Below are 26,402 nucleotides of genomic sequence, written 5' to 3'. Positions count from 1 at the left end.
TGAAATCTTGACGCTGATTAAAAGCTTATTGTCATCCAACTTTGTTTTTACTAGAGTGGCAGTAGTTGATATATCTATATACCGTTACGTTGTATCTCCTGATTCGTCCTTATACTTACTCCTCGCGCTTATCTTATAAGCTTGCATTGGGCCTTAGCTGCGCGTTCTTTATTTCGTTTCTAAAAAACCTAACGTAAGCCGAACAGCCCGGGCTTGTATATATTTCGACAGACAGGACTGTTAATAACAGACAATTCCACGTAAAGCCGGAAACTTGGCAACCCCATGTCCACACGTTATTACAGTCCGCAGAAGGTGACGATTTATTCAGCATGTGGCGTCCAGAGTCTGCCGTCAGTCGAGACAACACAACGATCAATTTTGACAGTTGAAAACTATCATAGGCCACAAAAGTATGGCGGGCTGCTGCTCTCAGCATACTAACATAACACCGGGGAGCAGGTCTCTAAGATAATTTTCCGAAGGCAGTATAAAGCGTAATTACTGAAATGGAAAGCGGTTTATTCTGTTCACGTCGAAACTGAAAAGATAAGTTTGGTCTAAATGACTGAGGAATGAAACCGCGACGATAGCTGTCCCACGAAGAAATCGTACTCAATATTCATCAACTGAATGTAGCTCAGCATTTGTGGTGGTCATGTCAGAGAAGTTACTCCTGGAACTAGAGTAACGAAGAAATACTTTCTGGCTTTTAGCTTTTGACTGCGCAGTGAACAATAATTCATTTCCTCATTTGCTATTCATTTGTGCTATGTATTTTATCGGATGATATACAACGCAAATAGGAAAAAATTAATGTTATTTGTCTTTATTGACTTTTCAGTCTTTTAGCCCACGAAATGGTTGCAGTAAACAGCCTTGAAAAGACACTTTGTTTACTCAGCGTGCTTAGTTACATCATATGGTAAGCTATGAATAAAGATCGGCGAAGCCATACATGGCAGGAGTCACTGACAATGCTGCAGGTCATGATACTTAAATTCTCGCGCTGTGTTTGTACAACAATTTCCAAGGTAGGTATGAGCGAAATAAATGAACGAGATATTACCAGAAGATACAACGGTGACAAGGAAATATCCTTAAGAATTTCCTTGTAACTAGCGAAAGAACAGTGCCATACGAGGTTCAATAATGAACAATAGTTACTAGGCTTAAAAAGAACTTCTAAGAGGAAGTATTTTCAGAAGCGGTAGACGCAACTATTTAATGTAGTTAGTTGTATTTCTGGGGTTCTTTTTGAAGCTATGCACTGGTTCTTAGTCAAAGGGAATAGCTCTTCCAAAGATGGATTAAGAACCTCATTATAAAGGAAAGAATCAGTAATACAGTAAGCAATTTTAATTTCTTGTGACCACTTTTTCTTCGTTCACCGTAGCCAGCTGACCATTTGATGTTGTTCCACTGACGCAGACTACAACATATTTCTGGAAGAATACCGCACCGGTCCTCACAAGACGTGGATAATGAAACCGTGTGGAAAGTCTCAAGGTGCAGGAATCTTCCTCATCAATCGGCTGTCGAAAGTCACCAAGTGGACCAGAGACACAAAGGCGCTCATGGGACCGTGGTCGAGAGAGTCATACGTCATTTCCAGGTACGTGGATATCAGTCCTTTCAAAATACTCCTTTGGGGAAACACTTGCCTTGTTCTCATTCGGCTGCGAGAATGCAGTAAATGCACACTTATACTAACACTGAGGACATTGGCATTCACATGGCAATGGCTTTGTTAATGTATATTTTGAATCAAACACCCACTACTACGTTGTAAGGCAATTAGGCAGCCTAGTGTCAAATTCCAAGTCATTATCACTGAGATAGAGACGCAACTTTCTTTTCTTTTACAGCAAATGCAATAGCACTCTACATTTTAATAGGCCGTTTCACTCGCTGCCGTATTTATCTACTACAATATTTACTTTTTTGTATGTAAAAGTAATTTAGAGCAAATGTTATTCAAGAATTTCTGGCAAAAGTAGGAGCACATGTGGATTCTGCAGTCGTGATGTCACATTCTCGTGTGAGCAAGTTAAGAGTTCTTCTGTTTTTTTCTGGGACAGCGGTAACTTTCAGATGGAGTGACGTGACGGGAAGTAAGCTTGAGAGAAGTAGACAACCTCTCTTTTATCCCGGTGAATGATACCGCGTTTATATAAGTGTGTATGAAATGCCGGATGCAACATAAATTTTATATACGTCTTATTTGAAATTAACTGAAGGAAACTCGAATTTTAGTAGTGAGATACATTTTGTTCGGTCCAAGATCACCAAAAATCCCTTTATTTGCCTGCATCCCCGAGCATACAGATGGACACAGTCTGTTACTATTCATTTCAGACTGCAACAGGTAGGTATAGAGTGTTTCAAAATGAGTATACGGATTTTGAGGCTTTGTAGCATTTATTACATTCAACTTACAATAATAACTAACACATCAAATGAAAGAGTAACTCAAACACCTTACTTTGCATACCTGTGCGCAAAGGACTGAGTATGTAACGACCAAGAGTGACTGAAGAACGTGTTGAATGAGTGATTGTATCACGCGTAACCCAAGAAATCAGCTCAGAAGGTCAGTCTGTGTTGAGACGTCTAAAGAGACACAAACATCTACGTCCTTATCGTTTGCAGCTGTTACAAGCTCTAAATCCTACACACATTATTTGCAAATTTTGCAATGACGATTTTCAGGATCGTGTGATCTTCAGTGATAAAAAACATTTCACCATTAGTGGAAATGTGTACACACATGATGTGCGTATGTCTGGGGGTCAGAAAATCCCCACGAGATGGTACAGTAGCAAACAAACTACACTACATAGATTTAATTAATGCCATATTCCGGAGGAAAATTTATGAGTCTTTCATTTTCGTTGAAGCAACTGTTGTTGGTGTTTCTTATCATAGTGCACTAGAGCTATGGCTCTTTCCTCGATTGCAAGAAGCTGAACCACACAACTTTACTTGGCTGCAGGATAGAGCGTATTCTCACTGGCATAAGTCAGCAAGCAATTGGTTAGTCGGACGTTGTATCCGACCGCTGGACTGGCCGCAAAGGCGCAGTATGACCGAGCTTGTTTTGCATGACCACGGTAATGCACGATCTGACGCTATGCGGTTTTAACCTTCGGGGGTTCCTAAAACATCATGTGCATGTGCCACCGATACCTTATGATCTACCTGACTTTAGAAACAGCACTGTCGGAACAGTTACTCCAGACACTTTGATCAAGGTTTGGGAAGAACTTGTCTATTGACTCGATGCGTGAAAGAGTGGTGCTCACTTTGAACACTTGTAATAAAAACTGTTAGAGTAGCTCTTTCATTTGATGTATTATCTGTAATTATAATCTGAATGTAAGAAATACTACAAAGCCTTAATATCTGTACATTCATTTTGAAACACCCTGTATTTTCCCTCCTACTTAAAACAAATTGTTTAAACGCAAGCAAGTGTACACGCTCTATTCACCGACAGTACCACTACCAGTCGCAGTGAAAGTGTCATAAATGTGTTTAGACGTACTTCTTGAGTTGTTAGCAATTTAACTTAGTGGTTCTTTCCTGTGCTGCAACTATACTGAACGGCAAATAGCAATATTTCTTTTTCATGTCAGTTGCGTTTCCTGACAAATTGAGGATTGTTAGACGAAATAATGGTTACATTTCCTTCTCCTGATTCAGATACAGTGTTTTTACTACTCGCATCAAAATTTTTTTACGGGTGATGCTTGAAGCACTGCGATGTTTATCCACTGGTAGAAAGACTTTAGGGTTAAGTAAAAGTTTCCGAAATACCTAACACGTACGTCAGAAAGAGAGCAGTCTTTTATCTGAATACTCTCGATCATAATTAGTGTTCATAGAGAAAGACTGGCGTAATCAGATAAAGAACAACCGTATAATAAAAATTATTTTAACCCCTTTTACTCTTAAAACTAGTGTTTGGCGGCATGGGGTCTACAAAACCTGTTAGTGTTCTCTGAGACCGTGCATATCGGCATCCTTATCTGTTTTTCATAGGGTGCTTTTGGGGGCCAGCGCATCAGCTGAAAGTATTTAATATCCTCCTCAAACCGGTGTAACTCAATTAAGGTCATACATAATGGAAGAATCTTCTGTTGGAAGCATCAGGTCGTAGAAGGAAAATATCAGCCATGGTGCCAGGTACTGGTTCACCTGCTGCACTGATCAAGTACGTGGTTAACTTCGTATGTTCATAAACTTCCACCATACCATCTGTTGAGCCACTGGTAGCTAGAAGGCCTAGGTGAAAACCCTTCATAGCATAACCATCTTATAACTAGCCCGAGTACATCCGTCTGTCATACACAGAGCAGGAAGTAACTGTCTCTTTTTTTGTTTTATTTTATTTTATTTTTCATAACTGGTGCGTTGCAGATCTTGCTCCTGCATTTTCTTTACACCCAACGTCCTCGGTTATGTGATGGATGTAATCCACTGTCTGTACAGCCTTACAGTTCTTGTCTCTACAGCTCCTTATAATATCATGGAAAGCTCTTAACACAGGTCGTATCATCCTCCCCTTACATTTAGCATTTTTTATACATTCCTTTCGTTTGCCAATTATGCAGAGAATGTCCTTATTTCTTGCCTTACTAGTCTACTTAATTTTCAACATTCTCCTGTAACACTACATGTTCGTTCGCTTGTTTCTTTTCTGATTTTCTCACACTCCATGATACTCTTCCAAGCCAAGCCGTGCTCTAGGCGCATATTGTCACAAAATTATTCCTCATATTTGGACCTACGTCTTCGTGTATTCTCTTATTAGCCGGCTAATGCTACCACGACCACAACATACGCGGGATACATATTAACGCAGAATTCATTTTAATGTTTTCAACGTCTTATCGCAATATTTCCATGTTATCTCTAATTAAGAATTATCAATTCTTCACTACTTACGAACAAGCTTTCTGACTGTCTGTAGTGGGATGCAGATGGTTGAATTGTACCGACATATGTGCTTTTCAACATTTGCTCTTTTCCACAGAATTAATCTCCAGTGTCAGTTATCCCCACATCAGCCATATATTTTGCTTTAGAGAGTCCATGATGTCCCTGTTCTTGCTACAGCCGTGGATATCCAAAGCCTTGTCACAGATTACATACGATCCTCAACGTCGAGATATAACAAGCATGGCCTTTCGGCGAAATTAGTTCTAATGCTCTTTGTCAAAATCGGTTATGCTGGGAACATTTTAGTGTCTTAGCGTGTATCACTGGCCGAATAATATGAGTAGTAACCACAAGGCAGAACGCGTGACAAATGACATGACGCTTGTTGTGCCATGTACATACGTGGCATATTTTGTGACTCGGAGAAAATTCAATTGATTCAGCATTAGTAACGTACCACTATACCTTCTTCGGGCGATGAATAAGTTGTGGTTTCATTCAAATTTGTTAATATTAATCAACAAAAGTCTAAAAGGTATTGTTACCGGTATACCAATGTGAACGAAAGTGGAGCTTCAAGGTGTTTAAAAATTTGAATATCGGTCCGTCATTACTTTTATTTTTTCCCAGGATACTCTACTATTCAGATAAATGTGGCTGTAGCGTCAAAGGCAATAAAGGAACATTTACCAACACCATCCGTTGTAATCTCGAAGAGAAAAGCTGACAGTTACTATGAATTATCTAGTCTATCGAACACTATTAGTAGCTTTGACGGAAAGCACATCAGAATCCAAGCTCCTGCTAACTTTGTTTAAACATTTTCCAATTAGAAACAGCGATCTTCTTAGCTGTTTCATACGTAGATAGATTATTTTTATCAGTTGACGTCGTGGAATATAGCCCCAACAATGTTGAGAGAGTACAAAAGAAAGTTGGTCCGGGAAAGCATTGGATGGGGGCGCACTGTTGTTTTCGGCACATACGTTATTCCCGGAAGAAGACTGAACATTTCCACAGTATTTTGCTGTGAATGAAGCTTTTCCTTTAACAAAGCACATAGTGAGATCATATTCTCTTGCACAGACAATTGATGAAAAGCGCATTTTTACTTAGGAAGTACCTAGAGGAAGAAAGTATATAGAATGTTCCTTTGATATGTTGATGTCGAAGATAGGGTTTGTAAATATCAGTAAACTGTGACATGTATAAAATCTATGTATAGTTCACGCTACTCTTTTGTTACGTGGCCTTATGTCAACGCATGACCGAGGATACTCTACGTCATGTGTCAGGGTAATGTAGGCCACTCACCACAAAGTAGTAGAGAACTCATGCCAGTACTCACAAAATAAACAGAAATCTAAAAATATTGCTATAAAGTTGAGAAAAGGGCTCTGTAATTTCTTTCTTAGCCCATGTGGAGAATTATTTTGGCAGAAAAAAGTATGTATGTAGTTACATACCGATAGGATCTGATATCACATTACATCCACCGAAGCAGTTGAACTAACGGAAGGCTAATTTTTATGAAAAAGTATCTAACGTATTTCTGTTTAGTTTTACATTTTCCTTCTCTTGTACAACTAAATTACATGATTTTCAATTCCTGTACCTGTCAATGATGTTTCACTTGCAATCCTTTCCCCCGACTTATCTGAGCGTTGTAGTTGTTGGATACAGCACTACTGTGATCACAAAAAAAAAAGCACTCCGTCTTCAGGCCACGAGTGGCCAACCGGGACCATCCGACCGCCGTGTCATCCTCGGTGGAGGATGCGGATAGGAGGGGCGTGGGGTCAGCACACCGCTCTCCCGGTCGTTATGATGGTATTCTTGACCGAAGCCGCTACTATTTGGTCGAGTAGCTCCTCATATGCATCACGAGGCTGAGTGCAGGGGTGATGTGATCATAAACACATACAAATTTCTACATACGATCAACAAAATGAATAAGGTACTCAGGATTGTATCTCATTTTCCTCGATACTCAGGCAATCTCCCAACGAAAGCAGAAATTTTCGTACACTGTCAACTGGCACAATCGTGTCGCGTGGCGGAAGTGGAGCACGCCGCATTCGTCTGGCAGTGACGTGGAGCCATATCATACAGTGACGTCGCGTCAGTATCGCAGGCGTTGTTCCGGAAGACGGTGTTGGTTCCACGTGAAGTTGGGGGCTAGACGTATGCTTTGTGCCACGCCACGCGCCAAAAGACTTGCCACATCACTCACTTCCCTCTGCCTTATACAAATTTAACATTACGGAACGCATTGTGATTTCCGTGTGATATAGCAGCAATCATTCACAAATAACAGAAGTGATGAAATAGTTAAACTCAGCATGGAAACTAAAGAAAATGACGATAAAGTTTTCTACATTTCACTATTTACTAAATGCGAGTCCTTTTTGCAGTTACAATGGAGTTTCAGTAGCATTATCAGCTGGCAGTAACTTGCTGTGAGATGTTAGCATGAACTCATAGTAAGCACTACCATTACAAATACTCATTCTATTGATCCTCTAGTGTCTTGGAAGAGCACCAAGCTGCGCTAGGGGCAGTCATATAGAATATTCAGAGACCGGCTATACGTATTTTCACGAGTTTCTACATTCAGCTTGGGTGTATCTAAGAAATGCTCAACAATCTGCTTTGCGTGGTCCACCAAGAAATGCGTCGTGCATCTCTGGTAACCTTACAAACATCTATGAGTCCCCATACCAAAAATGGTCAAGAAGCGTGCTACCCTTGTTAGCACACACCTTGAGTGATGATCACATCACTAAAGTTAGGGAAATTTGCTTTTGTTCTGAAGGGTTCTTCTGAAGTGTTTCTTCTAGAGTACCTTGTACAAGTGTAGTAGCTTGGGGTACATCTATTTGGTAAAGGATTTATACATCACTGCGGTTCGTGTATAGAATGTCTGTTTAGATGAAGATGTAGCCCGGCGTCCCCTTCGAGGAAGTCCCAAATAAACGGAGGGACCACCTACAATACCAGTACAATCTCTTAGAGAAACGAAAGCTGCTGCGATACCCCTTTTATTTTGTGACATGCAGTAAAACCACAAAACTGTTACAAGTCAGACATAGTTCGATCTTCAGGACGGAATCGGCAGCAGACAGGATACGACAGTCATGGAATGATCAGCAGTGCCCGTCTGAGGAACTCTTCAGGATTTCAAAGTACAGGATGGGGCAATAGGACTGGGCTGGAGAACAGAGTTCCAGGGTACAAGGAAACAAAGCAGAGGAAATGGAAATGCAGAACTGATCTGATTACATCAGATGTTGAAGGGACCACCATTCATCTCTTAGCACTCTTGGGTCCTGGTCAGCAAGTTACTGAAGGCGGATAGAAGCTGGACTGTTTGGAACTGCTACAGTCTCGCCTGAAATGCTCTGCTGTAGTTCTTGAAGACTATGAGAGTTATTGCGAAACGCCTTGGACTTGAGGACACACAGTAATCGCACACTGACAGATGAGGTGGCCTATGTGGACAGCTAGGGCTGCCACCAGACCGAAGTCCTCTAACGTCTCTGTCAAGCGTGAAGGTTGTCTAAATGTACTCCCAGGTTCGGCCGGCTGTATGGGCAGTTTCTCGATCCTGTAGGAAGTAACTGTAGGTCTCTTCCTCCAACGTTAATGCTGCCACAAAGCGTTGCTAAATGTTGGCAATAAAACGCGCCAAGGGCAGCGTCTGATAAAAGTAGTTGGTGGGAATAATGCGGCGTCCAGACACTGCACACAAAACCCCCACCTTCTGATCATACAATGGTGTTTCGTGGACGTTATGCGGATTCCCCGCTACCCGGAACCTGTGCTTCTGTGAGTTGACGTAACCATTCAAGGGACAACAGGCTCCATCACATAAAATGAACAGATCCACGTCCGAGCCATACATTGCTATCTCAGTGAAGAGCCACTCTCAAAACCTGAGGCGCTGAGGAGCATCTAATCGTTTTAATGTATGAACAACAGACACTTGGTACGAATGCTTGTGGAGGTCCAGGTGGAGTATTCGTTCGCATGGTCGACATGATATGCAGGTCACTTGCGACAGGTGCGGGGTTCATTTAGTAGGACTGTGAAGCATTTTCTGGTGAACTGCAGCCACATTTTCTGGCGTGCGGGCATGTTTCGGGATGACTTCTGACTTGTTCAAATCAGATCCTCTCTGACGCCATTTTTCGGACTAAGTGTTTCATGGAACTCATTGCTGGCACTTTCACACCCTTAAACCTTCTGAGTAAATGACTGACGACACTGTTTCCACGACTTTGTTTAACCTTCCACAACGGACACCTGCTGCTCCACTGTTGAGTGCTATCGTCCCCATTGCAATGTTCCACTGACGCTGATACAGCCCGCACTAAGCTCTGAGCCTGTGTGGATCACGTAGCAGGCGTACACGTGGTGTGTGCGTCACGGTGTGTGGTTATATGCATACAGTCACGACACGGGGTGTGATTATACGCATACATTCGTGGCCAGTCGTATCCACTCGCCCGGGCCACTTTTATTCGCCACACCCTCCATTAGCTCACAGAAGCTATTCGTTACGGTCGGCTGTGGTGATGTAAGAAATATGCGAACGACATAGAAGCCTAAGGCGCTTTCCTATCAAATCCTGTAGAAATCAGCACTGACGCAAAATACAAGAAGAACACCAAACAGTAATCCTGCCAATTCTGCACTTAACGTCGTAAGCAGTGCATCGCTAAATACGATTACAGGAAGGAACTGAATACCCTACGAAGCTACCAAGATGCTGGATCGAAAGCTACGATTGAAAGGGCTGATTTCCTTTCCAGTGGGTCTATCGTGGTGTAATTTGATCTGAATCTACTTCTGCACTCTGAAAGTCACCTTACGGTGAGTGCCGGAGGGTACTTCTCGTACCAACTGCATTTTCGGCCCGTCCTTGTTCATTTTCCTGAAAGGTAAATCTCTGTATTAGATCCCGTTCCTTCGATTTTCTCGTTGTGATGATTTCGTGAGACGTATTAGGGAGGAAGCAATATGGTGTCCGATTCTTCCTGGAAGCCACTCTTTCGGAATTTTAATAGTAAACCACTCCATGATAACACAATGCCTCTGCTGTAGCGCCGGATAAACGGTCCCCTGACAAACTCCCCCGCCACTCCTCTCTCTCTCTCTGTCTCTCTCTATCTTTCTTTCTTCCTCTTTCATCTTCTGTTAATCCAATCTGATAATGGTCCCTCACAGGGTAAATTCTAACATAACATTCGCATGCGCGTGTGGGGGCGTACGCATTGGCTGCAGTAGATCAGCTCTGGCAAGTGCTTTCAGGCGTAGATACCTGGAAAACGAATGGCACACGTGTCTCTGACTTTTGAGTTATTACAAACCTTCCGAATGTGACCGCGTGTATAGGAAAGTCATTCGCAGATGTAATAATTAGTAGAAGGCAAACTGTAGTCAATAATTAATTTACTTAAAGGAATTAATGGTGTTTGTCAAGTATTCAGCCGAGTCGTTATTCCCATATTTCGCATAATTTTTTTACGACATTCCCAGTCGTCTTCTTTCGCTGTTGGAGTTATCCTAGTACACCGTCCAGTTACATTATTGTGACCATCTATCAAAAGTCTGAATAACCATCTTCTGCAGCGCGGACCGCCCAGAGGCATGCAGGAATATAGTCAGTGAGGTTCTGGAACGTAAAGACTGGAATGTGGGGTCATGGCGACTCCAGTGCTGTAGCCAGCTGCCCTAGCTTTCTCGGCTAGGAATCCATGGCCCGAACAGCCCGATCCAGGTGGTCCCACAGCTTCTCGATTTGGTTTAAATCCGGTGAGTTCGGTGCCCAGAGGTAAACTTATGATAGACTTACCCTGGGCTACTGGAAACAAGTTCTTACACTGCGAGCTTCGAGACACTTTGCAGATGGAATCGTGCCTAGGAAAAACAAACTGTATATAGGGGTGGATATGGTCGCCAAGGATAGATGCATACTTGTGTTGATCCATTGTGCCTTCCACAATGATGAGGTCATCCAGAGATCTTTACGAAAACATTTTCCAAATCCCAATTCTTCCTCCTCTCGCCTGCACCCTTCAAACGACTTTTGCAAGGCCACATCCACCAATTGCCACCTTTCTGATGAAGTGCAACGTGTGATTCACCTGTCGCCACTGAGTGTACGTCCGTTTGCATTATTGGCCTGCCAAATCTCGGTCTTCATCACCGATGACCAGCGGTCATCATGGGATCATGAACCAATTGCCGGCTGCGGAGGCCCATATGCAGCAATATTCGCTGAACTGTTGTTGGAGGAGACACTGTGTAACCTCCCCCTCACTTATCGACCTTAATGACAGTGAAAAATTAAACCGCGTGTACGTAATGGGAATTTGGGAAAATCAGTCGTCACCGAAGTTAATTTGTCGGTAAAGAGGGAGGAAAGGGTTACATCTAAATGAAAGGAAAAATGCAAATGAAACTGGTGGAAATTATTTTGAAAAGGGGTAAAGTTAATAAAGAAAGTAAATGTGCGGCCGTTACGTTAACAATTAACTAGCGGTAATTAGATATTTGAGATTTGGGGAAAATTACGGTCGCCAGTCCTAAGGACAATTACTATAGTAACTGAAAAAGAAAGGTTATTACACATATAAGTAGCGCTAGAAGCGTGGCAACTGAAGGTTGACAAGTGTAGTGTGAAAACTGAAATTTTGTCAGAAATAATAAATTTCGCTACACTCTGACTTAATTTAGCAAAAGAATTAATAAAACAGGAAAATCGAAAGTTAATTTAGTGACTGAAGTTAATGGTGAGCTTTCTTTCTGAAGCACATCGAAATTCAGTAAAATTCGGTTAGTCTTGGAATACCTCAACAATCATTTCAAAAGCTACTTGAATCTACGCAATTTAGAAAAAAGAGATTTAACTTTGAACTTGAATTAAATGATTCTGAACAATTAACAATAGTAAAATTTAGTACGTACCAAGCTGAGCTGTAGTCACAGGTAAGCTAAAATATGGTAACAAATCTCGCACTCATAATTTGTGCTTGTGTAATCTAAATATTGTAGCCAGCTATGAATACTTCAACTGATCTTTGAAATTAAAGCAGTGAAATCGAATGATTTTTGAATTTCAACGACACTCGGGTTCATTCCGGAAAAGGAAGGGACCCTGCTTGGTAATACAATTGGGACAATGAGCAACAAATGTTCATGCTAAGTTGCTGTAATTATAGTTACAAAAATGGTACAGTTTGAAAAGCTGAGGTCTGCCATACAGTTCTAAAACTTTACGTGCTCCCAGTCTTCCTTGTTGGTTGATTGAAGGTTTGAAGCCGTCGATCGAGGAGGTGGCGACAGTCACTCATTGTCGGCCGTCGCTGTTGCAGAAGCTGGATGTTGGCGCGCCTTCTTCTCGACACGGTCACCAGACGAAACGGGCTCTTGATGTGCGCTAGCTAATGTTTCCTGTCCACGACACCATGTCAGAACTATCATCGCAAGTCGAGCGCAATTACATGCTGCCAAACCCCGAAAGCGCGGCAACTCGCGGGAGCGTCACACAACACACCTGCTCCACTCGCTACCCCAGCCAGACTCCCTCTGCCCGCGCTCCACGCGACAGAGTTAACACTACCAAAGATCCTACACTTTGATTCTTCACACGACCTATCGATGTAATCGTTCGATAGCAGTTTTCCCTAGGCAAGACCCAGCGTAAAAATACAAATAATATTTACGAAACAAACCATTTATACATCGACATAAATGCATAAGTATATATATACAAATAGTAAAACAATTACAATATGTAAAGACACAGAAACGTCATATATTCAGGTAACAAAAATAAGGAAAACAAATTTATAGTACAATAGATGGAAATAGGAGGATATGCATTTCCGGCGTTACAACTGTTGGTAGCCCCTTGGTGCATTAGGGCGTTGCACGTCTTTTCACCGCTACACATCGCCATAGCCCTCGCTGACCCCTGTCGCCTACGGCCTGTGACGCACCACAGTTGCCTCAGAGCAGGTTTTGGATAGCCTCGATCTGCCATCCGTGGTATATATCAACCAAGCCAGCAGGCAAACAGTTTACAGACTTAGCCGTTTCGGAAATGCTCCCATCCTTAGCCTGAAAGCCAATGATCATCCTGTTTTGGACGTCAGATATTCACTCCGTTTTCTCATCACAACGACTGCACTGTTTTCCGGTTCACCGCGGCATGTGTTATATACTCTCCACTGTTAGTGCTGCCACGTCTGTGAGTGATTATTGCAAGTTGATGTCGACCATAGGTGGTTCAAAAATGTGTGTGAAATCTTGCCGGCCGCGGTGGTCTAGCGGTTATAGGCGCTCAGTCCGGAGCCGCGCGACTGCTACGGTCGCAGGTTCGAATCCTGCCTCGGGCATGGATGTGTGTGATGTCCTTAGGTTAGTGAGGTTTAAGTAGTTCTAAGTTCTAGGGGACTGATGACCATAGATGTTAAGTGCCATAGTGCTCAGAGCCATTTGAACCATTTGTGAAATCTTATGTGCCTTAACTGCATCAGTTCCTAAGCTTACACACTACTTAACCTAAATTATCCTAAGGACAAAGACACACACCCATGACCGAGGAAGGACTTGAACCTCCGCCGGGACCAGCCCCACAGTCCACGACTGCAGCGCCATAGACCACTCGACTAATCCCGCGCGGTGAACATAGGTGGTTATGACATTAATGTGACTGGGTCGTGTGTGTGTACTTACTTCCTGGACTTCGGATTGCTGATTACTTCAAGAAAAATTTTCTACCTTGCAGGTATATCCAGAACCCTCTGTTAATTGGTGGCAAGAAATTCGACTTACGCCTGTATGTACTGGTGACGTCATTTCGTCCTTTGAAAATATATTTGTTCAAGCGTGGCTTCTGTCGTTTCTGCACCGTCAAGTACGACACCAGCATCCAGGAAATGGACAACGTGTTCGTGCACCTGACCAACGTCTCCATTCAGAAACACGGAGTGAGTATCAGCCATACCTCTTTTTATGATGTGATAGCTGTTTCCCTTTTTTCTTAAACGTAGCATTTTTCTTCGCTAACTGATTTACCAGAGACAGTTAATACAACCTAAATTAAATATAGGTAGATTTAGAAGGTAAGCGATACCTACATATTCTTAGCAAAAATTATGAAGGGTTAAATTTAGAGTGCATCGGAATACATACCGTAATGTTTAAGCAATTGGAGAATTTAAGATTGATTAATCGTTGGACAGGACACCTATTCTACCTGGGCAATCACAACTTCCTATTATGTTTAAACAGCTCCATTCACTTTCTCCCATGTCCTCGCTCTTACTGTCACAGTGCCGTGTCCAATTTCGCACTGAAATTTAAGAAAATGAAGTTATGAAATTTACACCTTTGGACATGGTTTCACTAAGCCAATCGAATGGAAATTTCTTTAGATACATTCACAGTCATCATTTACGGACCAATAACCTAGCAGTTTGCTCCCTCCCACCTTTTTTAAACCAACCAACTAACCAATCACTATTTACTTTTCCAACAAGTTATACTTGGTACATCAGTTATGGCGTAGCCTGTCATGTTCAGAGACTTTTCAACTACGAGAATATTCTAGTGCATCTTGAAACATATTTACGTACAAAACTTGGGAAGAATATTTAAACCACTGATTTCTGTATCTTGTCACCAATTCAATTACACTGCTTCCAGTGTCTGGAACATAGTTCATGTAAATTGCGTAAGTCAAACTGAGGGCAACAAGTGAAAAGTGGAGCCGAATTCGAAATGACAGAGTTTCTAGTTGTGCAAATATTTCTCGGAATGCACATACACGACGACTGTCCATTTCTATATTCGACAAAATAGCACATCTAATGACGGAAATCCCTCTTTACTCTTTAGGTATTTACATATCAATATGTTATGCAGTCTATCCGAATCACAATAGTCGTGTATCTTTGAGAAGTAAAAAAAAAATATTGTGCTGCACTAGTAGAAGTACAGTTCGGCATCTGCATATGATAAATTGTCAAGTATAGGAGGAGGATGAGATTGTTGTTTAACGTCTCATCGACAACGACGTCATTATAACGGAGCAAAATCTTGGATTTGGGAAGGGTGGGGAAGGAAATCGGACGTGCAGTATCAAGTCAACCATTCCGGCACTTTCTAAAGTGATTTAGGGAAATCACGGAAACCCTAAATCAGGACGGCCAGACGTGGGTTAGAATCGTCGTCCTCCATTATGCAAGTCCAGAGCGCTAGCTTTTTAAGTTTAAAGACTATACAAAACGTTGAACTGCGAGCTCTTCGCAGGCTAGGTAACAATTTTCTGACAGAATACATAGGAAAAAATTCAAGTCCTACAAGAGGCCAATCCCTAGGCAGAGTAGCAATCAAGGTGTGATCCGAGCAAGATAAGCGTCTAGGAACGTCAGGGAACACAGTACTCACAGCTCCGGCGAGTGTCTGAGGCATTGCTATGTTCATTCGTGAACGGTGAACTGTGGAGTTCCCATGACTCATGATTGCGATGACGTTCATGGCGATCATGACAGTAGCGTGCCGGTGGTGTTCTCCATACCAGTCGATTATCGCCATAGTTCTAACTCACTGTCTTGCAGGAATATTAGAAAGATAGTAAAGCACTTGTTTATTTACTGTAAAATGGTATGTTACGGACGGAGCTAATAAAGACGATGATAAATAATATTTCCAAGAACTTGGCGAAAGATGTTACATGATCAACAGAAACAGTTTAATAATTTTACTTTCCATTTGTATCATTTCAACACATACCTATATTTCAGATGCATATTTGCAATTACTTTGATTATGCTATCTCCTGTCATACAAACACAAATTGTGAATTTTCTTTACACCAAACGCACATTGCAAATTATTATAGCGTCCATTCATGCAGATGTACAGCTGACTGGAGCTGGTGAATCCATGTTTCTGCTTCCGCCTCTGTATCCTTTCTTTATCTAGACTATCAGCGTTCTTTTTCACACAATTTCTGTTTTTTTTTGTTCATGTTTTTATTTTTGTTAAACATTTTCTCTCCATATTCCAAACTAAGTAACGCTGACGTCTCGCAATGTAAGTCACCGAACTTCTTTCTCTGCTGTTTTATTCGATACTTCCACGTCCGTCCAATGTTTGCTTCCATTCCCAGCTTTGTGATTGTTGCCTACTATCCTGTGCGCTTCTTTTCTTCCTATTTTGAAGGTCTTCCGTAATTCCTTTTTGATCTTCCACAATAACAGAGCGCTATAGATGAAGCCAGTTTACTTTTCAGTGCCTGATCTTTCTCCCTGAGCTCGTTCAATATGATCGAATTCCCGTGTAAGAGATTTCTTGGCTAAATGTTTCAGTACCTGCCATTAATTTTATCGTTAATGCCCTTGCTCAAGGCAAGGAATCCAAGCGAAATGATGTTTCTATGATTCCTACATACCGGATATTTCAGCAGGACATAAAATAAAAGTGAATCATCGAGCGAGAACTGGATTTCCACTTTCGGGGTTTCATATAGGTCCGACTACTCACTGATGGCGAATGTTTATTGTTGTAAAATCATCGAACGAGAATTGGGTTTCGACGGTCAGGTGTTCATGTAGGTCCGACTATTAACTGATGGTGAATGTTTATTGTTGTAAACCATATGTACCTAATTTTAAATTGTTTCTCTTATTTCATGAGAAGAGTGACGACGCGGTTGCGATATCCGTACAGGCGGCATGCACTCAAAAACAACCTCTATGTAAAGCGGCGATGCCATTTCTCAGGATGACACCATTACACAGATCGTATGTTAGAATGTTTGGGAATATGTAGCATGATCTTTTCTCATTTTTAGTCACCTTCAGGGACTGGAAGCTTTTCGAGTACCTTTGTAACAACATCGATTGACAGGATTGACAGATGAAATCGCTGTATGTGTTCCTCAGTTCCATGTTGAAACTTTGTGCTTCGGCAGTTGTAGCTTAGCTAGTCACCTTCATGACCAATGAATTATGGATATCGACATGAGAACCTACAACACAGTAGCGTGGTGTTATAGACAGCTTAAATGCTGATTGGTTAAGAACGGTTTGGAGGAGAATGAAGTCTAAGCTCAGTTCATAAGTGAGTTGGTATGCCCTGATGCACATGTGTGCCTAATAAAACATACGCTTCTCGTATATTAAAAAGCCATTTCTAAACTGGTGAGATTTCGACTCGACGTAGGTTTTCCACCTACTTGCACGGTTGATAAAAATATAAAAGACAGAGTAAAAGTAAGTGAGCCTTCACAAACTATTGAGGTATTAACTGAAGTGTCAGCGTCCGTGTTCACGGAGGTTAACTAAGTGAAAGTTACTTAGAAACAGAGAGACTGAGACAAACGAGTAAAATATACTTATGTTAGGTTTGAAGAATTTGTAGTGGTTAATCGCCCCACATGTGTCTGTGTTTCAAGTGGTTTCTCAACTCGTTTTAATTATTGCATGCTAATTAACCATTTATGTATCAAAGCAATAACACGCAAACAGTGCCAGACAAGCACCTTGTCAAAGAATTAATAAAAATTCTAAACTGATCCGTCTCTAAAGACCAAATAAAATATGGTGAAAGAGATTCTATCTAACCATAGCGCTATATAAAGAACAGAATTAGAACTTCACTAATTAACACTTGCCAGTTCACGTAAATCGTAAATTATGAATGTCGAAGGCAGAGAATGTACGTTGAAGAAGCATAATTGGATGCTGCTGATTTCATTGTCATTTGAACGCTGTGGAACGATTCATTTCTTGTACAAAATATAAGATAACAATAGTGAATGATCACCAGCACAAACATGCGTAGTCACCACTGTAAGTGAAATGTACAAGTAAGACTTCCAGCAACATTTCGTAGTAACTAAGCTGTTTTGTAACTGCCCTTTGCATAGACCATGGAACCGATTGAGGCAGTACATTTTCTCGCATTCAATAGACATTTCGACTAGCATCTGAATGTGACCCACCGAGGCTGAGAGTTTTGGTGTTAACCTATATTGCGCCATTTCCTAAAGAGCAGGATTTCGGACAATCCCTTCTCGAGCGATATAAGATCCACACACCCTTTCCAAACTTCAAGTTTTTATCTTTAGCGGCTTGGGCTGGGTGTTGACGAGTCAGCGAATCAATCTGATCCTATTACATTCCCTTAGGGGGTGGGTTTCCAAAAATAGTGGCATGCATATGTTTTATTTCCAACAGAGAAGCCAAATGCAAATTTTCATAGATTTAGCTTCAAAAATGTTTGCACAATGAAATATTTCGATAAACCTTTCATCGCCCGTTTCACCTCGATAGCAGTTGAATTTCAAAAAACAGGGAAATACGTGTTTTGTATTTGTAGCTGAAGCGAAATTTAAATTTTCATAGATTTAAAATTAAAAATACTTTCATAATTGAATATTTTCATAAAAAGTCTCATACCGTATTTCGCACCCATATGGATTCAGTTTCCAGGAACACTGAAATACGTCTCTTTTTATTTGGAATAGAGAAGTAAAATATCAATGTTCACAGGCATAGCTTTAAAAATACTTTAGTGGTTCTTTAATAAGAAAGTGTTTTCAAACAAGGCTTTCACCCACTATTTCACTCTCATGGGATTAAACTTCCAAAAATGCTGAAACATGTATTTCTTTATTTCTGATCGAGAAACCAGATACCGATTTTCGTAGGCCTAACTTCAAAGTAGCCTTAATAGTGGCTTTTTCAAAAAACGCTTCATACCCTATTTCAACCCCGTTGGGCCTAGAATTTAGAAATAAATCCCTTCTTAAACGACGCCTACAGTATAAGATCCACTCCTCCAAATTTCAAGTGTCTATCATTAGCGGTTTGGATTGCGCGATGGTAAGTCAACCAGTCATTTAGGACATTGCCTTTTATGTACAGAGGTTGTTAATGTTGTCAGTGGATCAGAGAGGAGTTAAATATGCAGCAATAAAAGGTTTTGATCGTTTGGCCAATAACAGAAAATGTCGGACTAATTTAAAATCATATCTCCTGAACAACTCTTTCTATTCCATTAACGAATTTCCACTTAAAAATTGACAGCAGTAAAAAAAATATACGAAGGTCGCTCCAAAAGAAATGCAGACTTTTTTTTAAAAAATACGTCTTTTATTCTACATGTTTGAAAGTTTTACAGTGTGTAGATACATCCTTTAGGAATAATATTTTCAGTTCTCCACATAATTTCCATCCCTCTCAACTGCCTTACACCATCTTGGAACCAGCGCCTGTATACCCGCAGGGTTAAATTATGGACCAACCTGTTGGAGCCATTGTTTGGCAGCGTGCACAAGGGAGTCATCATCTTCAAACTTTGTTTCACGAAGAGAGTCTTTCAGTTTCCCAAAGAGATGATAGTCACACGCAGCCAGGTCAGGACTGTAAGGCGGGTGTTTCAGTGTTGTCCATCCGAGTTTTGTGATCGCTTCCATGGTTTTTTGACTGACATGTGGCCGTGCATTGTCGTGCAACAGGAAAACGTCCTGATTTTGCCGATGTGATCGAACACGACTCAGTCGAGCTTGAAGTTTCTTCACTGTCGTCACATATGCATCAGAATTTATGGTGGTTCCACTTGGCATGATGTCCACAAGCAAGAGTCTTTCGGAATCGAAAAACACCGTAGCCATAACTTTTCCAGCAGAAGGTGTGGTTTTGAATTTATTTTTCTTATGTGAATTTGTATGATGCCAATCCATTGATTGCCTCTTCGTCTCTGGTAAAAAATGATGGAGCCACCTGTCACAATTCTTCCAAGAAATTCATCTTCATCATACTCGTACTGTTCCAAAAGTTCGCTGCATACCGTTTTTCTTGTTTCTTTGTGAGCTACTGTCAATGTCCTGGGAACCCACCTGGCACAAACCTTTTTTAACGCCAACACTTTCAGTATTCTGCAAAGACTTCCTTCCCCTATCCCAACGTAGCGTGACAATTCGTTCACTGCGATGCGTCTGTCAGCAGTCAGCAATTCGTTAACTCTCTGCACCTTGTCTGGAGCGCGTGCAGTACGAGGCCTGCCACTGCGAGGACAATCCTCAATATTGCCGTGCCCGCTTTCATCACGTAACCTGCTTGGCCACCGACTGCGATCGACAGCAGCATCTACATATACCTTTTTCAACCTCTTGTGGATGTTTCCCACTGTCTCGTTTTCACAGCACAGGAATTCTATGACACCACGTTGCTTCTGACGAACGTCAAATGTAGCAGCCATCTTGAAGACATGCTGTGACGGCGCCATTCACGGGAACTGGTTGAACTAAGTTTGAAAGCAAGCGGGAAGGATGTATCTACCCACTGTAAAAGTTTCACACATGCAGAATAAAAACTGCATTTTTACAAAAATTGTGTGCATTTCTTTTGGAGTGACCCTCGTACTTGTTTTTAGTGTAGTTGCGTGAGTTGGCATAAAATGGTAACCTGTTCATTAATGTTAACACTAATCAGGTATACATATCCTGTAAACTGACTTGTTCCACATCATTTCCGTAAAGGAATCGTTAAAATTATGGAGCATGAAACTAGCTAACTAAGTTGGTGAATTAAAAGTCACGAATTGCGGCAACCAGCCCCGATGTGCGCTTGCCCGCAGACGGAGTACAAGGAGGGCCACGGCGGCAAGTGGGGGGTGGAGAACCTGCGCCTCTACCTGGAGGGCACTCGCGGCGCAGCCGTCACCCAGAAGCTGTTCGACGACATCTCGTGGCTGATCGTGCACTCGCTCAAGGCGGCAGTGCCCGTCATGGTCAACGACCGCCACTGCTTCGAGTGCTACGGCTACGACATCATCATTGACAAGAACCTCAAGCCGTGGCTCATAGAGGTGAACCGGCGACCCATCTTTGCCATCATCTTCTGATACAACCATTAAGGTTCTCTACTTACACCTGAAGCCTGTTCGTGCGCTTCCATGTTCTTTGAATATGGTGAATACACTGAGCTCAGATCGCAAGATAGTACTGACTGAAGAAGTGATTTCTGTAAGTTGGAAGTCTTATACAAAGGGACTATATAAGGGAAATGAATTTGAGGACAGTGTTATAGAAATGGAAGAGGAGGTAGATGAGGATGAGACGGTAGATCTGATTCTGCGAGTATTGCATGACAGATGGCTGAAAGATCAAAGCTGATACAAGGCTGATGGAGTAGACTACATTCCCCCGGGTTATTGAGGTACTTGGAAAAGCTATCCAAGGCAGAAGTATTCCATCTGGTGTGCAAGACTTTTGAGTGAGGAAAAATGGACTCACACGTCAAGGAGAAACGTAATAATTTCAAAGATAGTTGGTACTGAGAGATGTGACTGCTACTGAACCATCAGCTGAAGTAGTCATATTTGCAAAATACTGTTGGAAAAATTGGTGGAAGCTGACCTTGGGAATGATCAGATTGGGTTCGCGAGAAGTGTACAAACACACGAATCGGGTGACACTACGACTTATCTTAGAATAAACTTCAAAAACGTATGTTTATGGCATTTTTATACTTACAGAAAAATTTTTCAGTGTTGTCTGGAAGACACTCTTTTCAGTTATGGACGTGGCATGTATAAAGTAGAGTGGAAGCTTGTCTACAACATGTAGGAAAGCTTATCAGCAGTTCTTCATCTACATCTACATCTACATTTATACTCCGCAAGCCACCCAACGGTGTGTGGCGGAGGGCACTTTACGTGCCTCTGTCATTACCTCCCTTTCCTGTTCCAGTCGCGTATGGTTCGCGGGAAGAACGACTGTCTGAAAGCCTCTGTGCGCGCTCTAATCTCTCTAATTTTACATTCGTGATCTCCTCGGGAGGTATAAGTAGGGGGAAGCAATATATTCGATACCTCATCCAGAAACGCACCCTCTCGAAACCTGGCGAGCAAGCTACACCGCGAAGCAGAGCGCCTCTCTTGCAGAGTCCGCCACTTGAGTTTGTTAAACATCTCCGTAACGCTATCACGGTTACCAAATAACCCTGTGACGAAACGCGCCGCTCTTCTTTGAATCTTCTCTATCTCCTCCGTCAACCCGATCTGGTACGGATCCCACACTGATGAGCAATACTCAAGTATAGGTCGAACGAGTGTTTTGTAAGCCACCTCCTTTGTTGATGGACTACATTTTCTAAGGACTCTCCCAATGAATCTCAACCTGGTACCCGCCTTACCAACAATTAATTTTATATGATCATTCCACTTCAAATCGTTCCGCACGCATACTCCCAGATATTTTACAGAAGTAACTGCTACCAGTGTTTGTTCTGCTATCATATAATCATACAATAAAGGATCCTTCTTTCTATGTATTCGCAATACATTACATTTGTCTATGTTAAGGGTCAGTTGCCACTCCCTGCACCAAGTGCCTATCCGCTGCAGATCTGCCTGCATTTCGCTACAATTTTCTAATGCTGCAACTTCTCTGTATACTACAGCATCATCCGCGAAAAGCCGCATGGAACTTCCGACACTATCTACTAGGTCATTTATATATATTGTGAAAAGCAATGGTCCCATAACACTCCCCTGTGGCACACCAGAGGTTACTTTAACGTCTGTAGACGTCTCTCCGTTGATAACAACATGCTGCGTTCTGTTTGCTAAAAACTCTTCAATCCAGCCACACAGCTGGTCTGATATTCCGTAGGCTCTTACTTTGTTTATCAGGCGACAGTGCGGAACTGTATCGAACGCCTTCCGGAAGTCAAGAAAAATAGCATCTACCTGGGAGCCTGTATCTAATATTTTCTGGGTCTCATGAACAAATAAAGCGAGTTGGGTCTCACACGATCGCTGTTTCCGGAATCCATGTTGATTCCTACATAGTAGATTCTGAGTTTCCAAAAACGACATGATATTCGAGCAAAAAACATGTTCTAAGATTCTACAACAGATCGACGTCAGAGATATAGGTCTATAGTTTTGCGCATCTGCTCGACGACCCTTCTTGAAGACTGGGACTACCTGTGCTCTTTTCCAATCATTTGGAACCTTCCGTTCCTCTAGAGACTTGCGGTACACGGCTGTTAGAAGGGGGGCAAGTTCTTTCGCGTACTCTGTGTAGAATCGAATTGGTATCCCGTCAGGTCCAGTGGACTTTCCTCTGTTGAGTGATTCCAGTCTTAAGTCAAAGGACATGAAACGGAAGCAGTAGTTGAGAATATACTCAGACAAGATTGCTGGGTATCCCCTATGTCATCCAGTCTGCGTATTAGGGAAGCACTGAAGGAAACCGAAGAGAAATTGGAAAGGGCATCAAAGTTCAGAGAGAAGATATGAAATAACGAAGGATTGCTGATAACATTGTAATTCTGTCACATCTGCACCTATGCCTATTAACCACCATTCTCTTCTCGCTTAAATGCTTGACATCGAACCACTTTCAGCTTCTTTCTCTGCCATCCTACTCTCGAATAACACGTGGCAGAAATGACACTTAAATCTTTCTGACCGAAATTCAATTCGTTAAGATGATTGTTTATCCATATGTATGTGGGAGTCAACGAAATACACGCAGTCCATCACATGTTACACTTCCACCTATCAACAAACATCTCTGCAACACAAACGTTCTCACTGCTATGTAGAGGCTCCTATTCCCCCAGGACGAAGGATGTCTTATGAATGAATGGAGCATTCTGATTGGCTCTTAGTGAATTTACCTGCCAAATACTAAAGCTGCCATTGTGGAAGCACTGTCCACCTTTTTTTTTCCTGCAGATGAGATGTTCAGCGGCCAAAAACTATTTGGTACAGCTCGCCATATTGCACTGACAACTAAACCCAGAAAAGTGGCCTACAGATTCTCAGATACGGAAAGACTCTTACTCAATTACTCTACTCTGCCACTGAAGACAGGAGATTGAATATTAGAGCTTGAAACCGATCTCCTGACCAGCAATATATCACCATGTACCATGTCAATGTAGCAAACATACAATTCGTATCCTGTTCCATACAAAATCGTCCCTTTTACATCATTGGTAAAGCTAACCGCCACCAGACACTCGTCATTTACCACAAAGACAGACAGGATAAGCACATGCACCCTAGGTATACTCCTCGCTGCACTGGATATTTCCTGCTAGGTCTGGCGGACCTACACTCCAAATGCATGACCGGAGCATCCTCAGCAGAACAAAGTCACTCTCTGTACTGTTCTACAAATTCGGGTTGGGCTCCCCTCGGCACAAAAGCGTTACTGCTTCTGGCCCCAACCTGCTTGTTTCCTTGCTTTCCTACACACATCTCCAGACCCTGGGATTACAAGAACATACGGAATTTCGCATGGTTTGCCAGAATATCATACCATTTTCTCGATATCAAGCACTTAGCAATATCACTTGCATAGCAGTATCAGTCATGCAACATAATTTCGAAGATGTAGACTGGAAATGATTTCTCTAAAGACCCAAAACTTTAATGAGGTGGAGCATGCTGTAAACCACTGAGTAACAAGAAACTTATCCAGTCTGCTTAAACCTTTACGTGAAAACTCGAAAACAATAGAGGAAATTGATATTTCCACACGATCACGAAAGCTGCCCAACACATACTGAATATTAGTTCGATATTTGGCTGTCTAGAGGACTACACGGTTAAGTCAGCTTCATTCCTGCATCCCAACAAGTCTCTCCATTCAGAGAGCTCCTACCATTAGCCAGAAACGTGAATCATACCATCCACATGCCATCGGCGCAGTGTGGCACACACACACACAGTCAGAAAATCATTCTAGGTAACTGGTCACATATATATTTAATCGCAGTACTGACAATTAAATATTACAATCATGGTCTCAGTTGAACGACATTCAACAATGAGTGAACTATCAGAAATACACCCTCCTGACAGGTTGGGCTCTAGAGACTAAAATATCTGTACCATTCTTATGACTTGACATACTCTTCCCTTTGCTATCACAGTATCCTACCCCAAATCCATACCCTCCTTACGGCTGAACATAGCCATTTAATTTGCAAATATGGGAACAAAAACACATACTTTGCTTGCTTGCTCTGAGCACTATGGGACTTAACATCTCAGGTTATCAGTCCCCTAGAACTTACAACTACTTATACCTAACGAACCTAAGGACATCACACACATCCATGCCAGAGGCAGGATTCGAACCTGCGACCCGTTCGGCCACCAACGGCTGGCGCACTTTATAAGCCTGATGCTCAAGGCGGACTTATCATGCAACCCCTACTACTGAGTATAATACTTCGCCAATAACTTATTGCTGGCGATACGAAATAATACTGACCGAAAGTCAGTCTGGTTCTACAGATGCACACAAGTATTCGTATTAAAAGCTATACTGGCTTTATAAATCGAGGTATGGCATTACCTCAGAATGAATTGGGTTTTTCCAGCCAAACACAGCGACACTGAATATAGACAGTGATCATAGGAGTGTATTTTATCAGACCATCAATGCAATTACACATGGCCCACAATGCAATCTCATGATAAAATCGCTGAATTTTGAAAGTGATTCAGCTAAGGAACGTGGTATGAAACTGCTATTGGCAGATCTCTCATGTAGCCCCTAGATATTTCTCGAGTATTTGTAATGTATTCAGTATCGATACCATGTCAGAGGTTCCACGATATGTCCACTGGATTATTGGTGATGTCTGATTGAGAAGGCTCACAAACAACAGATGGCATAGTGATTGTGGTCATAAGAAATGTACACAGGCTTCTCAGATCTCTAGTGATTCGCTATCCGCTAGAAACGATGTCTATGATTAGGAATCAAGACTTTCCATTCAACCACATACATGTGTTGGATCCGATGGAGAAGTCCTTCCGTGATTACAGCCAGTCTGGTACAGTAAAATGGTTTTAGGTAGTCCCTAAACATCTTGCAAGTGCTGCCATTTCTGATGCTTAGTGCATGAGATCATTTCAATCTAAACTGGAACTGAGAAGAAGTCAGAGAAAGCCATATCCACCACTTTCTGCAACATGCTTAGAAATAGTGACCTGAGTTGGTGTGACAGGACCGTGATTTGACCATTCAGTGGAAATGGGAAAAGTTGTTATAATTCTGCCAACAGCGTACGACATGTAAGGTCAGCGCTAAATGAAGCCTCCCCGTGCAGCACTCGATAGTATAGAAGACAGTACGGGAACTGGGTGAAGGACGAGGATTTTGCTACTGCATTGTGGTGCTTCCCCAAACTAGAAACAGATACTATAGTACAAAGCACACCCATGTCCCTCAGGGCCCATTCAAGTCTATCAGTCCAACATGCTATCTTCTGCAGCACTTTACAATATCCCAGAGGTCGACTTGGCTCTTATTTTACATAGCCATCTGACATCGGTATAACATTGAGAACCATTTAGATGGTGAGTCGCCATGCGCCCATTTCACAGCAGTGTGTCAGCCACAC

At 42.0% G+C, this 26,402-nt stretch overlaps 1 protein-coding gene across 1 annotated transcript in view; it reads left to right on the top strand.

Moving 5' to 3' along the window:
- LOC126188817 (polyglutamylase complex subunit TTLL1-like) overlaps positions 1–26,402 on the top strand; it is a 62,587-nt gene that overhangs the window by 20,052 nt on the left and 16,133 nt on the right. Inside the window, exons 4-6 of the mRNA XM_049930430.1 lie at positions 1,432–1,615; positions 13,742–13,943; positions 20,605–20,835. Coding sequence (XP_049786387.1) covers positions 1,432–1,615; positions 13,742–13,943; positions 20,605–20,835 — 617 coding nt within the window. The remainder of the gene's footprint in view (positions 1–1,431; positions 1,616–13,741; positions 13,944–20,604; positions 20,836–26,402) is intronic.

Source organism: Schistocerca cancellata, chromosome 5 (genome assembly GCF_023864275.1).
Source record: "Schistocerca cancellata isolate TAMUIC-IGC-003103 chromosome 5, iqSchCanc2.1, whole genome shotgun sequence".
Classification (NCBI taxonomy): domain Eukaryota; kingdom Metazoa; phylum Arthropoda; class Insecta; order Orthoptera; family Acrididae; genus Schistocerca; species Schistocerca cancellata.
The sequence above is the reverse complement of the archived record's forward strand: the minus strand, read 5'-3'. Positions and strand labels throughout refer to the sequence as shown.